The sequence below is a fragment of the Typopeltis vanoorti genome, chromosome 20 (assembly GCF_054136105.1).
Source record: "Typopeltis vanoorti isolate ZY-2024b chromosome 20, IOZ_Tvanoo_1.0, whole genome shotgun sequence".
In the NCBI taxonomy this organism is placed as follows: Eukaryota; Metazoa; Arthropoda; class Arachnida; order Uropygi; family Thelyphonidae; genus Typopeltis; species Typopeltis vanoorti.
The window spans coordinates 99,539,611-99,555,650 of NC_143568.1; the positions used below are offsets into that span (position 1 = coordinate 99,539,611).

Below are 16,040 nucleotides of genomic sequence, written 5' to 3' on the forward strand. Positions count from 1 at the left end.
CTGGTGGTCGCTTAATAGCTGGGTACCTTCAAGGTAGATTAGGAGTTGAGTTGATAGATTTCTCCATCACTTTTGATAGGACTGAAACGACTGAGATAGGGTGGTAGTTAGATGGCAGTGATTTGTCACCCTTTTTAGGAATAGGTTGAATATAGGCCAGTTTCCAGGTTTTGGGATATATATATATATATATATATATATATATATATATATATATACCACTGGAGTAAGAGAGTGTGTACAGACAGCATAGGACAGGGGTAAGTTCTGGTGCACAGACCTTCAGGACAATTGGAGGAATGCCATCAAGGTCAGGAGACTTTTGTGTGTAATATAGACAACAGGTTTATGATATCTTTTTTGGCAAAAAGATACAGGAGGCATTGTATGTTGGGCAGTTTGAATGACTGGAGGACATTTGCCATTGTCAGTTATGTGTACATTGGAGGCAAAGTGCAAAGCCACGAGGTTAGCTTTTTCTATGGGTGATGTTGCAATTGAGCCATCTGGATATGATGGAGGTGGGAATACCATAGAGCAAAAGTTACGACCAGTTGCGGCAAGAAACCAAAAGGCATGGCTGCCATTTGGACAGCCTGCAAGCTTCCTGCTTTTTGCCCGTTCAAATTATGTTTTAGAACCATTGATAATTTTCTTGCATCGGTTTCGGACTTCAGTATAGGCATTGAAGGAGGATGGGGTTCTTGATGTTCTTGATTTGAGCCAGTTGTGGTTATGCCTGATTTTTCATTTGTACAGCCTTGGCACATCTTTTGGATGGTTAGGGGATGGCAGTTCAGAGTAGTGTGGGAATGTATGTTTTCATGCTAGTGAGGATTACTTTGGTGATATGTTCGGTGCATATGTTTGAACTGGAAGACCGAAAACAACAATCCAACCATGAATGAAGTATAGTAGTCTCAGAGACTGTCCCATTTGGCAGTTATAATGCCAAAGTATTCTTGTATGGGAGTGACTGTGTAAGTGTTGTTGCATGGGGGAAGAGATGAGCACTAGGTTGTGGTCAGAATTACCCAGGGGGCTCACTACATTCACTGCATATTTGGAGGGGTCATTAGTAAGAAAGAGATCTAGGGTATATGGGGAGTGGTTCAGGCTGTGTGGTATTCTGGTCGAGTTTTGAACAATTTGTGTAAGGTCATTAGTGATGGCAAATGTTTTAGCATCTCTACCTGCAGGATCTGTACAACTGGAAGAGGAAAGCCAATTAGTGTTATGGACATTAAAAGCATCCAGGAGGAGGATTTTGCTGTTTAGGAGAATGGGACTGGAGAAAATCAACTTTTAAGGAGAGGATCCTTGGAATAGTTTCTGAATTCTCCAAAGGTGACATTCACTTGAAAGCCACCTCCTGTAATAATCACTGCTCCAAATGGCATTCAATACTCTGAAGTGACTTACTCTTTTCAATGAATCTCCTATATAAAGATTAAGAAAAATCTACTATGAAAATGATGATCTTATCTCATATATATACACACACACATATACAAGGTGTCCCATAAGTCACAGAGGGATTTAAAATACGAACAACTGTTTTGATTATTAATTTATTTTTATTTTTTGGTATTCTAAGAAACGTTTGGGAAATTAATCATAGAAAAGTTCACAATCCACAGACGAACCAAAATCATGCAATTTTCTTTTGAAAATCAGCAAAATTTTGGTGAGTGAATAATTTTGAAGATCTGCAATTAATTGGCCATCATGATCTCCAGATCGTCGATGGGGTACCAACTTAGAAAAAAAAAAATCTGTTGCCGATAGTGTTGCCATCTATGGTCAAGACCGAGAACTTTTCAGACCACCTTCGTACTTTAACGATACATGAAAGTAGTTGCATTATTCTTGAATAAACTTATTGATACAAGTTCTTTCAAAACCTAAGCAAATTATAAATTTATAATGGTAACAGAATTTTTTCTTTTAAAAAATTGCATCTTTACAAAAAATTTTTCTTTTTTTCCCAAACAGAACCCTGTGTTTAATCAATGAGTTCAAAATCTAGAAAGCACAAAGTTGAGGATGAAAATCGTCAGCTTGACAAAAGATGGACATGCTACTATTTTTTTACTTGCATAAAAGACAATGCTGTTTGCTTGATTTGTTGTGAAAAGATATCTGTTCTCGAGAAATATGACATCAAGAGGCATTATAAAACTAAACATTCTTCAAAATTTGAAAATTTGCAAGGACAGTTGTGCAAAGACAAAGTGAATCAACTGCAGAAATATCTTAAACAACAGCAAAATGTATTTAGAGCTGCTTCATTAACTGCAGATACTGCAGTTTGTGCAAACTATACTGTAAGTCAAATTTTTGCTAAAAGAATGCTTACTAGTGGTAGTAGATGTCTCTTTCCCTGATTAAAAAAAAAAGATATAATTTTGAAAATCAGCTTGTCATGATTTACAGTCACAAGAAGGTTTGACAATCTTTCACAAAGTATTGAGGGAATTTTGCAGGGACATATTTCCAAGTCAGAATGGATTTCTTTGGCTTTGGATGAAAGTTGTGATATTAGTGATATGGCACAACTTGCTGTCTTTTTGAGAGGAACAGATTCTAGTTTTAACATCACCAAAGAATTTGCATCTTTAGATCCATTGAAAGGAACTACTACCAGAAAAAATATATATACAGGGAACTGAAAACTGTTCTTAATCAATTAAATATCCCAATATAAAAGATCATCAGTATGGCAACCGATGGAGCTTGGGTCATGTCTAATATGAATGTTGGTCTGTCAGGATTATTATCCAGAGACATAAAAAGATTAACATGATGCAAAATAATTATTTCTCTCTGCATTTTGCAACAAGAAAATTTGAAGGCAGAAGTTTTGAAAATGTTCAATGTTGTGCCACTGATCATTAAAATTCTAAATTTTATTAGATATCGAGGACTGATAAATTTAAGAAATTTTGAGAGATATGAAAAGCGATTATGGCGATATCTTTTTAGCAATTTGATGGTTAAGTCGTGGCACAATGCTTAACATGTGTATGATTTAATGAGCAAAATTCAGTTATTCTTGGAGATAAAAGACAATCCATTTCCAGAATTTAATGACATGGACTGGATGTGCGACTTTGCATTTTGTGTTGACATTACTCAACATTTGAACGAATTAAATATAAATCATTAAGGACAGAACAAACTTATTAATCAAAAGCCTTTGAAAATAAACTAAAAATTTATAAGCGGCAACTGGAATCTAATAATTCCAATTATGAGAAAAGAAAATACAGCTGAAATGAAAAAATATGCAGAGGAAATACAGGCACTACAGGAATTCAGTTTGTGGTTCAAAAACGTAAGCAAAAATGAAACTAATTTTGATATTTTCTCATCACCCTTTAATGTAGCCTTTGAAAGGGTTCCTGAAGAATTTCAAATGGAAATAATTGATTTGCAATGTAACATTGAACTAAGAAATAAGTTTCAAAATGTTAGTCTTATTGACTTTTATAAGTGTTTTACTGATAAATTTTACTGATTTAACTGATAAATTTTCATTGCTGGCTACCCATTCCAAGCAAATAATGAGTTTATTTGGTAGTACTTATCTGTGTGAACAACTCTTTTCAAAAATAAAAATTTTTTAAAATGATCATTGATGTCACCTTGATGATGAACAACTAAAAATTGCATTAGTCACAATTTCAAATATACCTCCCCAATATTGAAAAGTTTGTTGATGAGAAACAGAGCCAAATATCTCATTCATCAAATTTCAGCAGCAATTTAATTTTTTTTTATTAAAAAAATTATGTTCCTATACCTGTGTATATATTGAAAGTATTACTAATAAAAAGTAAATCAAATTAAAATAAAAACTTTTCATTGTAAATCAATATCAAAAATAACAAATTCCATCCTATAAATTAAAATTTTTTGATTAATATATTAAAGTATTTAATATTGTGTTCGTTGTGGCCTGTATGGAATATTAGGTTTTCAAGTGGGTTGGTGTTGAGGCTAGCTGGTGAAGAGACGTACTGTTGGAGAGCTCCTGAAAGATTTGCGATTTTTGTTGATTTATTAAATATTTTGTTAGATTTAATTGTGTAATTTTAGTATAGTATATTTAGTATATTGTAATTTTATTAGTGTAGTTAGTGTGCTAAAGTGTTTTATAACATAATCTATGTTGGAAAGTTGCCGCTAGAGGGATTCGTAGTGTGTAGTATTCGTGAAAGCTCCTGATAAGATAAGCGTTATTTTCAGTTATCGTTGATAAATTTACTTTAATATTGCGTACTTTTGTTTGCCTTGTGTATCTTAGTGCATCTATTTGTGTGTTTTTGGTGTTTATAATTTATAATTTGATAAAATACGTTACTAGTAAGTATGGCTCCAGTACGAAGGAAAATGGCAGCCAGTAATGATGGTTCGCCATCTTATTTCAAGAACGGTAATGTAAAGGAGATGATTCGTGTACTATCTGCAAAATGTACGCTTTGCAGAGTGTGGTTAGATGATAATAAAGGAGTGAATGTGTGTAGAAAATGTAGGGAGAATGAGGAATTGAAGTGTATTTCGGATCGTGAGTGTGATAATTTTGTCAAACTTCAGAATGAAGAAAATAGGGATATGACAAGAAACGGCAAGGTTGTGCCAGAGAATTATGAGAGTGTGAATGTAGAAAGTGTGAATGATAGTATTAATGGTTTTACAGAGAATAAAAAAGATGAGATAGATGCAATGAGTAAGATCGCGTTGTTGAATGGTGCGATACAAAGGGCAAAACAGCAGCTAGAGGGTAGGAGCAAAAGTCGACTGATTGAACCAGCCAATAATAAAAAGTATGACAGGAAAAATAGGCATATGAGTGTGAACATGAACAAAACGAAGGATAGAGTGCTGTATGGGGACTCGTTAGTATGAGGTGTGTTAGTAGAGGATTTGACAAAATCGTACCAACCTGGTGCGACCATAAAGGATGTAACTGAATCTATTAGAGAGCAAAAGGAAAGGGTGAAAGAAATGATTGTTGTGACAGGTACGAATGATTTGAAAGGAGATAAAATGGAAATGATAGAAGACCTGAATGAATTGTTTGAGGTAGCAAAAGAAAAGAATGAGAGAGTTAGAATGATTAGTCTTTTGCCACGGTATGACAATGAAATCTTTAAAAGGAGGACCATAATTGCGAATGATTTTATGCGTGGGTTATGTATGATGAGTGGTGTGGAATTTGTGGATGTGTGGAGTGAGTTCAATGGGCGAAAGGATCTATATAAGATGGATGGCTTGCATTTGAATGGTTATGGTGTAAGGAGACTTGAGAAAGTGTTGCTGAATGTAGTGGATATGCAAATTCAGGGAAACTAGATTTATTAAGGAGGGAGGGTAGATATACAGTCCTTAGGGAGGCAGTTGAATGTATGAATGAATATAATATGCCCGAGCAAATAAGGACAACAAATCGGAGTGGGATAGTTAATATAAGGCATCAAGGTACGGTTGGGGCTAATGGGGGTCTTAAATTCATGTACACTAATGCTAGGAGTATTAGGAACAAGAAGGAAGAGTTTTTGGCCATGGTTGGCACTTCCAGACCACAGGTTATTGGTATTAGTGAATCATGGCTGACTGTAGATGATATAGTGTGTTCAGGAATGACAGGGAGAATAAAATGGGGTGAGGAGTATTGTTGATGATAGCTGATGAGCTACAGCCAAGGAGAATAGAAGCTAAATTGCAGGATAGAGAAAAGAGCACATTTGAGGCCATTTGGTGTGAGATTGTGGCTAGCAGAACTAAATATACAATTGGGTGCTGCTATAGACCAGGTGATGGAAAAGATGGTGGTGACAGTATGCACAAGCAAATAGAAGAAATGAGTGGAAGGAGGGTAATTATTATGGGAGATTTCAACTATGGTCGCGTTGATTGGAGTGAGGAGAGGACACACGGGAGGAAGGAATTGGATTTTATGCGGTTATTAAGGGATAACTGTCTGCGACAGCATGTAATGGAAAATACTAGGGGTCAGAGAGTGCTTGACCTAGTAATTACATCTGAGGATTTGGCTGTAACAAATATGACCACATTGCCACCAGTTGGTGAGAGTGATCATAGGGTCTTGACTTGGGAGGTGGCTAAAGGTGTGGAATTTTCAATTAAGACAGTACATGTGGAATTATCGGGCTGGAAAGTATGACAAGCTTAGGAGTTTGATTGGTTCAGTGCCATGGCATGTACAACCGCAAGGACTAGAAGTTGATAGTGCATGGGAGGCAGTTAAGAAGTGTTTGCATGAAGCAATGGCTGACTGTATACCTAGAGTCCGAATAATAAATCAAGTAGGGGTTAAATGGATGAATAACACCATTAAGCTTGAGCTGCAAAAAAAGAAACAACTATGGGGGGAATTTAAGGAGAAAGGTGACTGGCAGGCACGTGAACGGTATAAAGCGCAGGCCAGAAGGGTGACGAGTGTGGTAAGAAAAGCAAAAAAGGATTACGAAAGAACATTGGCCATGCAGGCTAAAGAGAATCCTAAACAGTTTTTTAGATATGTAGCAAGTAAAAGGAAAAATGTACATGGCAGAATGATTTTAAAGAATGCTGATGGTAGGGAGGTGACTGAATCAGTTGATATATTTGAGTTACTTAGTGAGCACTTTGCAAGTATATATCAACCAGGTGGTGACATTGCAGAAACGAATAAACCAGTAGATTATACAGAAATTGTAGTGAATGAAGTGAAGGTGGGTAGTCTATTGCATAACTTCAATGTCAATACATCCGTGGGATTGGTATACCAGCTCGTGTCGTACGAGAAGCAGCTAAAGAATTGTCAGTACCCTTGACCATTTTGTTTAATTTGAGTCTCGAGTCTGGGTTAGTTCCGAGGGGGGGGGGGGAAGAGGGGAAAATAGTCCCACTGCATAAAGATGGTTCCAAGACTGCTGTTGTAAATTACCGACCGATTAGCATATCAGGAATCATTGTCAAGGTCTTAGAGAAATTAGTCAAGAAAAGAATACAGGATTGGATAGATGAAAATGGGATATTGCATGGGGGACAACTGGTTTTGTGAAGGGTATATGCCTCAGTAACTTGCTCACGTTTTATAACACAGTGACGGCTGAACTGGATAGGGGTAATGGGTTTACAGTGATACTGCTGGACCTTGCCAAGGCCTTTGACAGGATACTACATAGAACCCTAATCAGTAAACTGGAGCAGATGGGGATAGATATAGGGTTGGTGAGATGGATAGGAGGGTGGTTGAAGGAGAGATACCAGAGAGTGGTTTATTCAGGAGTGGAGTCTAAAAGACGGCTTGTGACTAGTGGTGTGCTGCAGGGCTCTGTTCTTGGACCACTGCTTTTCAATTCGTTCATCAATGATATAGGAAAGGATTTGAGAGGAAGTGTTCACTTGTTTGCTGATGATGCAAAGTTGGGTAGAGCAATTGTGAGTGCACAGGATGATTTGGATAGTTTGGAGGACTGGGCTAGGAAAAATGGATGTCAATTTAATGTGGCAAAGTGTAAGGTTATGCACTTTGGGGTGAAAAGAATAGCAGCAGTATTTCACATTGGTGGAACCGTACTCTAGGAGATTGAGGCCAGGGATTTGGGAGTGTTGGTGGATAGGGAATTGAAGTTTAGGGGGCACATTGCAAAAGTGACTAAATCAGCTCATCAAATCACTTGGCTTCTGAAAAATACTTTAACATGCAGAGACAAACAAGTTGTTGTTCCTCTGTATCGAGCCTTGATAAGACCCCCATCTGGACTACTGTGCCCAGTTATGGGTACCAGGGTTTCTTCGTGATGAGGAGGAAGTGGAGAGGATCCAGAGACGAGTGACTAAGATGATAGCAGGTCTGTGGAATGAACCTTATGAGAATAGGTTGAAGATTTGTGGGTTGCAGAGATTGGATGATAGGCGAAGGAGGGGGTGATATGATTGAGACATTCAAATTACTGAAGGGTTTCTATAAGATTTATCCAGAAGATATTTTTGAAAATATGACTGGTGGTGGGAGGACTAGGGGCCATGTATGGAAGCTGGGCAAGAGCATGGTTGACAAGGGTGTTAGAGCTAGGTTTTTTACTCGGAGAGTGATGAATGAGTGGAATAAGCTTCCAGAGTCTGTTGTGGGTGCTACGACAGTGAATGAGTTCAAGGCAAGGTATGATAGATACTGTGTGAATGTCAAATGGTTGTTCTTGACATGATGTTAGGGCCTCCCTTGATGAGTCTGTCGACTCCTTGGAGTTGCCCGGAACAATAACAATAACTGTGGCCCACTGAAGAACAAGGGTTGCCCATCACTGGTCTAGACCATAAAATCTGAATATTGCTGTTTCTTTTTCTATATATTTAATCTTGCTCTATTTTTCTCAGTTCAGTATTCATTACTTGGTTATTCAATTGTTCTCTCTCTCCGTGGGGGGGGGGGGGCGTCTGAACCCTGTTGCCATGAATGTGTAGATGGATAGTTTGTGTTAGATTATTACTAACAGGAAATCTCAGCATTTCTTCTGCTTGGGTAGAATTGGCAAAATGATGACAGTCTGAGTTATAAACATTGAAGTGCTCAAGGAAGATCTTATTGTTTGAATATTTGGATTGTAGGAATTAAAGCTTACAAAATAAACAAACAGAGACTTCAGAGTAGTTATCAGAATTTGGAGAGTAATCAAGACAGCAAATGAATGCAACATAAAATGTTGCAGTAAAAATTTTAGGCTAGAGTAAATCAAAAAGTAGAGGCAATTCTACTTTTCATATTCTCTGACTTTGGATATCAGATCTGAGACCAAAAGCGCTTTGTTTATAATGGAATCATGCAAAAACATTCAGATATTTAAGTAGACTGTGATTGTAATAAGAGTCATTAGTATTTTCTCCTTCCATGGAAGGGATGCTGTGGTCATAGCACATAAGGTACATGAATTGTTTATGAAAACAGTGTTTTGATATATTAGGAAGGTGGGAGTGGCTTGGATTATGTTCTGTATCACCAGCCCATTAGTATCAAATGTAAAATGTATTGATGATTTATATGAAGTTGAAATTTTCATTTCCATTATCTTTTGTCACTGGTTCCTTTTGGGATTGCAGTCGGTAATATCTTAACCTTCCCCCCCCCCCCCATGCACACCTCTATACTAGGCTTAATTTTTGAATTACTTTTTAGCATTGAATAATTTACAGCAAAAGATCAGAAGCAATCCTGTTTGTTAAAATTTACTTTAGGCCATCAATAAATGTGAATTCCATTTGTTAGTGCATTGTACATTCAACATTAAAATTATTAAGTGTTATTAAGGTTATTAAGTGTTATTAAAAATTAAGGCAAAGGGTGGTCGATTGGTAGAGCCTCTGCTACTAATGGCTCAGTTAAGTAAGTTTGAGCGCGGTTAGTAGTTGGAAGGGGACAATCGTTCGATGCTGTTGGCACACTCTCCCTCGATGAGTCTTTGGACTCCCTGGAGGTGTCAAATAATAATAATAATAATAATAATAGAAAGCTTTGTAGATGGAGTGAGGTTCTTGCTATAAGTTTATTATACAGTTACCCTTGGATAATTCAGTATTCCATTTATTCTAAAATAGAGTGCATAACCTCCTACAGAATATAGTTTTGCATATATTTATTTCTTTATTTAGAAACATTTAATTTTTAATTCATATGCAAATTGCATTAACCCTTGGCTATGTAGTTTTTCTTAAGTAGCATAGTTACTCCAAAAAAAAAAAAAAAAAAAAAAACATCCTGGATTTTCTTGTTTGTATTCCAAAAACATCTACTTCTCGATGTTTAATCTCACAATTTTCAATAGCAAGTTGTTTTCAGCACACATGTATGAAATTGAACAGATTTCATGCTTTCTACTAAATATTTGACATTGTTATATATAAAAGAGGCAATATATTCACTTGATACAGTAAGCTGCAATTGATTCTTGCTGTGAACTACTTATGAAACTTTTTTTTTAACTCCTTGAAATACAAAATGCAGTTTCTGTTTACCATATCTTGAGAGATAGGAATTTCATTCTAGACTAACCAGCCTATAACTTGGAAATGCTCCTATTAAAGAACTGTTTCCTAAAATGCAGATAAATACTCTATTGTAGTTAGTCACATTTCTGAAATTATACTTTAAGATGAATGATTCTATGAAATTCTGTGTTTCTTATTCTGTCTTCCTAAGATATGAATTTGTTAACAATTAACACTAATGCAAAGACTGACATATAGGTCAACAATAAATGTGAAGGTGATGTATGGGTACCTGATATAATAATCAATATAATTAACAGTTTAAGAAGTTAAAATTAAAATATTTTTAAGTTCTGAGAATAATCTGGATAACACCTAGAAAAACTTCCCATATGCTTCTGTTTTCGACTGCTCAGTTATTTGGAATGTTTGGCATTTGAAATAGTGATCTAATCTAATATAATTTAGAGATGGCTAAGATTTTGAGTGAGAGAGATTGGTGACTATTTCTTTGGTTCACACAAAAACAAAAGGAAATAAGCAAATGATATTATTTTTAAGTCATATATTTCAGCGTGAAAATGGCCTATAAAGGCCATTTTCGCCTTGTTAGTTAATTACAAGGTAAAACATAGACAATGGATTATCTGTGTGATGTTTTATATAAAGCAATGCAAAGGTATAGCTGAAGAAATGTTGTATTATTAGTTAACTATATTAAAAAAAAAACACATAGTGAGGGTCATTTTGATTTGAGTTCAGACTTTAAAGTATGGCTTCATCACTTTCTATAAATAAACATTAAAATTTATAGTAACAAAGATGAAGTAAGTGCATTTTAGGCCATAGAATATTGTGGTTCATGTCTATTCCTTGCTCTACCAGGCCAGATTTCCTGTTGCTGATGAGATTCTTGTATTCTCTTTTCCACTGAGCATCCAGTTGTCCAAAGTAAGAACGATAGCCGTCACAAGGAACTTGGTAGCTGCCAGAAAGAGTTAGAGGGCAGCATTTATCTTCAGAAGATGGAAACATGATTTTTTGACAGGAATAAATGTATCCACTAAATTGTATTTCTTAAGAATTCTGGAAATTTCTTCTGAAATGCAGAAACGTATGGGATTGGGACTTGATGTATTATTTTCCTGTTATTTGAGCAAGCTGGTAATATAGGAATCAAAAAGACTGTGTGTGTGTGGTTCTTTCGGAAAAGCCAATCGAGTTTCATATATTATTTGATGTTCTAGTTTCTGCTGTAATTGTTTAGGCATAGAACATGTAGTGTGAGCATGTTGCACTGACGTTTCATAATTCCAGTCTTCTGTGAGGAGAGATGGTGAGCAGATTTTTGTTGAATGCGGCATCCATTGAAAGACTTTCGAAAAACAGAAGTCATTAATTCACTTGATGATGAGCAGAGGAGTAGAATATCTAATAAGGGTAATAATCTTGTTTTTTTTTCTATTTCCATAGTAAATTTAATTCGTGGATATTTCACCAAAATAGAGCCATGAACATCATCTCAGAAGAAAAAGAACAACTTACTCGTATATCACAGACATTAATAAAAAAATGGCTTTTATTCGTGTTTATATTAAATAAAAACATAGGTAATGTTCATTGTTGAGATTATATTTGGTCATTCAAACATATAATTAAACTGAAATAAATATTGATCTTTAATTGACCATTGATTTATAAACATCTAATGCCAAGTTTGAGTTTTCTCTTAATAATAGTAAGAGAAAACTCAAAGTGACTAGTACAGAGAAAATGGAGTAACACTATCATAAAAATTAAAACAACTCATAACATTACACGCATGGATCTTGTTGTGTTAGTCACTTGTGAGAGCACACTCTGTAATTTTGAGCAAAATTAAATTCTGGCAGACTATGCGATCTTATTAAGGTTTTCCATATGTCAGCTATTATCATTCCCTGGTTTCTGTTTAGATTTTCTCCAGAACAGAGGACTACTAATGCTTCCTTGAAATTTCTACAATGGAAGCCTTCTTCTAGATGAGGCATGGAGCTGCTATCCCAATCAATGGTATGGTTTGTAATCGTAAAATGATGGGTTTGACCCGAATTGTCTGTTCTGTTATTATCTCCTATATGTTCTTTTTTTTTTTTTTTCGGATTTCGAAGCTTCTCAATGTCTGTCCTATATAGTTTAGACCACAAGCACATGGGATGTTGTACACTCCAGCATGTTTGAAAAAAGCATTAATGTCTTTTGGCAATCTTAAAACATAAGGGGCAGACTTGACCAGTTTGAGCACAACTCTGATGTTCAAAGGTTTAAAAAGATCTTTTTTGACACTGTACCTGCATAAGGAATAACTATGGCTGATCTGTATTGAGTGATGGTAGTTTGTTGTTGTTGTGAGGGGTTGCTATGAAGAATCTTGTTGATTAAATTCCTTGGATAGCCATTTTTTTATTAATGTCTCTGATATATGTGTAAGTTCATCATAGAGGTCTTTTTCTTCTGAGATGATGTTTGTGGCTCTATTTTGGCAGGTTGATTTGAAATGAAGGTAGCTTCCAGTGTGTGTTGGTTTGCGGTAGACTTTTAGTTTGATATGTCCATCTGCTAGTTTCTTGATTAGTGTATCCAAAAATGGTAGTTGGTTATCTTTTTCCGGTTCAGAAGTGAATTGTATTTTTTGATGGAAAAAATTAATTTTGGTTAAAAAGTCCAGAAGAGCTGTTTTTGTGTCCCTCCAAATTATGAAGACATCGTCTACATACCTCCACCACACTAAAGGCTTTGGGTCTAATTTTGAGAGGATGTCTGTTTCTAGCTTTTCCATGAACAGATCTGCACAGGGTGGTGAAAGGGGACTGCCCATAATTAAGCCATTTAGTTGCTCATATATCAATCCATTTCATTTAAAATAATTAGATTTAAGGCAATGACGAAAAAGGTGAGCTGTGTCTTCAGGGAAGAGATTGTATAGGATATTGGTAAATAAAGATACCAGTTCCAAGCTGGCAAGAATGTCTAACTTTAAGATCGATTTTCTCTATACTAGTCACATTGAGTTTTCTCTTACTGTTATAAGCCCTGAAGTAGCCGAACAGCCCTGTTGGTGAAACTTGTTGGCATTAGATGTTTATAAATCATTAAACATTACCTACAATTAAAGATCAATATTTATTTCAGTTTAATTGTAGGTAATGTTCCTTCATTTATGGGATCAGATTGCAAAACCTCATCTATATAGCAAATCCAAAATGAAGGCTGAGAATAAATGTTCTAAATAGAAGTTTGCAAGAGCGTGAGCAAGTGGGCAGTTCCTTCAACTTGACTGTAAAACTTATTTTAACATAGAAAATATCCAGAGCAAATAACATAGTTAAATAATTTCACTATATCTTGTGGAAAGGCTTGTGAAAGCAGATGTAGTGCATCTTTTAGAGATACTTTAATGAAGAGAGATTCTATATTGAAACTAAACATTAAATCAGTAGGTTAGAGTGAAACATTTCTGGTTGTATCTAGAAAATTGGATGAATGTTTTATAAAGGAAAGCAGAAATATTCAGGCTGAAATATATGGCTTTTAAATAAATATTATTTATTTCCTTGTTTTTGCATGAAATGAAGAAAATCAATAATACAGGTATCTCTCAGTGACTAATATTTATCTAACTGGAAAGTAACAGTAGACTACAGCCTAGCAACTTGGTTGGGAGGGGATATTATCATAATGTATTATTATTATTAAGTTTATTTGATTATTCATATGTAACTTACAGCCCAGGCAAATACTTTGAATCAGCTAACACAGTTCAGTCAGTTGGCTGCCTTACAACAACAGCTCCAAAGAGGAGGTGTAGACTCTAGACAACTTCAGGCCTTAGCCCAAGCAAGAGGCCTTCATCCACTGACTCTTCAGCAGCTTCTTTTGAATGCACAGACTCAGGCAGCAGCAGCTGCAGCAGTATCAGCAGCTCAAGTACATGCTTCAGGCTTAGGTCCACAGTCAGCTGGTATTCCTGGAACAAGAGGTATTAGCAATATTTTTTGTGCATATAAGATTGCTTCTTATCAGTTACATAGTGACAAAAGAATTTAAAGCTGTAACCTGTGCAATTAAGTAAATATAAAAAGTATTTAATATTCTTTGATTCGCTCACAATAATAGAAAATACCGTATTATGTTTTCATATGAAAACTAATCTAAATAAAAGAACTTCTGGTGATCAGTCATGTATTCTGCACCATTATAAATGTCTTGCTTAGCTGCAATATTTGTCCTGTCAACTGCAAGTAGTAGTGGTTATGTATATTGCTAATGATAATTTCCTTCTATTTCAAAATGTTCTTATATCCTAAATAGAGCCTTGAGTATTCACACTTGTAAATATCAAAAGGAAAATAGTTTTGTAAACCTAAAGTTACATTACTTCAAAGAAAATATGCTGTGATTAACTTCAAGTATTTTATTCTAAGATTTTAAAAGGGAGAAGGGGCACTATAAATGTAACTTTATAATTCCACTTCTTTAACTGGGCCCGAATAAAGAGCTAATTTAAAAAAAAATAATAAAATGTACACTTAGTTCATTTAGCCACATCAGCATTCCTAATACTTCTAGAGAAATAAACTTAATTTTTTGATATCCACTTCAAAAGTGCAGAAGATTCCTGATTACAAAAGGCATTTTCTGCAAAAGAAACTACAAAATAATGGCAGATTTCTTATTCTTAATAAGAAAACAGTTTGACACTGGATTTGTAAATCCTTAAATTCAAACACTGCCATTCTGTTCTAAAAAAATCACAAAATTTATTAAAATTTACAATTTTGGTTGTTAATTTTTTCTAAGTCCATATAAACCATTTTGCCAGTTCTTATTCTTTATGTGAAAGATTACTAGGATAAATGAACAAATCTCTGTATAATGTTTTCATTACTGTGCTAACATAACAATAACTTTTAAACATTTTTGCTCTTCTTAAATGAAATAAACTTAACAAAATATCTGCTAGCAAGTTCCAGAATTCCCTTAGTTTCTCTAAGATTATGAAAGATTTCAAGTACAACTATCCATTAACAAGTTCCAAAATTCCCTATATTTCTCCCACAGCTGTATTGTAACTACCATGTTCTCCCTTGCATGTGCCTTAGCATATCTGATACTGCATTTCCTGTTTCTATTTCATTCATAAAGTTAGAGCAAAGAGCTACCACTACTTATCACAGCACTTAAATTTACATACTTTCACCAAAACTGGTAAGCTTTTTTTTTTTTTTATCATCACCACTTGTAAACAAATTAAAACTTTGAAGTTAACATTCAAAATTATAAGAATGAGATCTAAAATTATGATATATTTCTAATCTTTTATATTCATTCATTTCAAAAATACAAAGTGATATAAACAATATGCAGTTTATTATTGTATAAAGCAATAATAAACTATGTAAAAAAGCATTTTCTTTCATAGTATAATTACATTAGCCCAAGAAACTAATTATAAAGAAAGTTTACACAATTTTAATTAAATACTGTAGGACATCTAACATATTCAGATGGTTTACAGTAGCATGAAGGGGACTCCATTTTGTAAGACAGCATTGAGTTTGTTCTCAAGGAGCAGTCCTCAAGTAAGACCATGGATCGACTGTCATGGTGTACACTTTTAGTTAACTCCTTTTTTTTTTTTTTTAAGAGGGAAAAAAACTTTTGGATGGTTTAACAATAGTACATTTCTGTGTTTTTTGTGTAGCAGGCCACTATGCCATTTAGTATGATGGCCTGTAGTAAGCATAAATATTGCTGGAGGGCAAGATATTTTTGCAAAATTCTCCATACTGTTTTCTGTAGTTTATTTTCTCAATTGTATTGCTAAGTTGACTATCTCGGACTTTGTATAAATGACTGCCTAACAACTATTTTCTCAGCTACACATCGTCAGCTGGAATACTTCTCTTTACAGAAGCGGTCAGTCTCCTGAAATTTTCAGTTGGAGGATTGTTTTTATTCCTTTATAAATGCTTGCTGAACAGAGACAAGGGAAGTTATGGAAT

The 16,040-nt window shown here is 34.9% G+C and overlaps 1 protein-coding gene across 3 annotated transcripts in view; it reads left to right on the top strand.

The window, feature by feature from the left end:
* The window catches only part of LOC150095705 (uncharacterized), a 338,480-nt gene that overhangs the window by 313,507 nt on the left and 8,933 nt on the right, over window positions 1-16,040 (top strand). For all 3 annotated transcript variants that reach the window (XM_090410275.1, XM_090410277.1, XM_090410278.1), the window contains exon 20: window positions 13,763-14,014. In XM_090410275.1, the coding sequence (XP_090266401.1) occupies window positions 13,763-14,014 (252 nt within the window). The remainder of the gene's footprint in view (window positions 1-13,762; window positions 14,015-16,040) is intronic.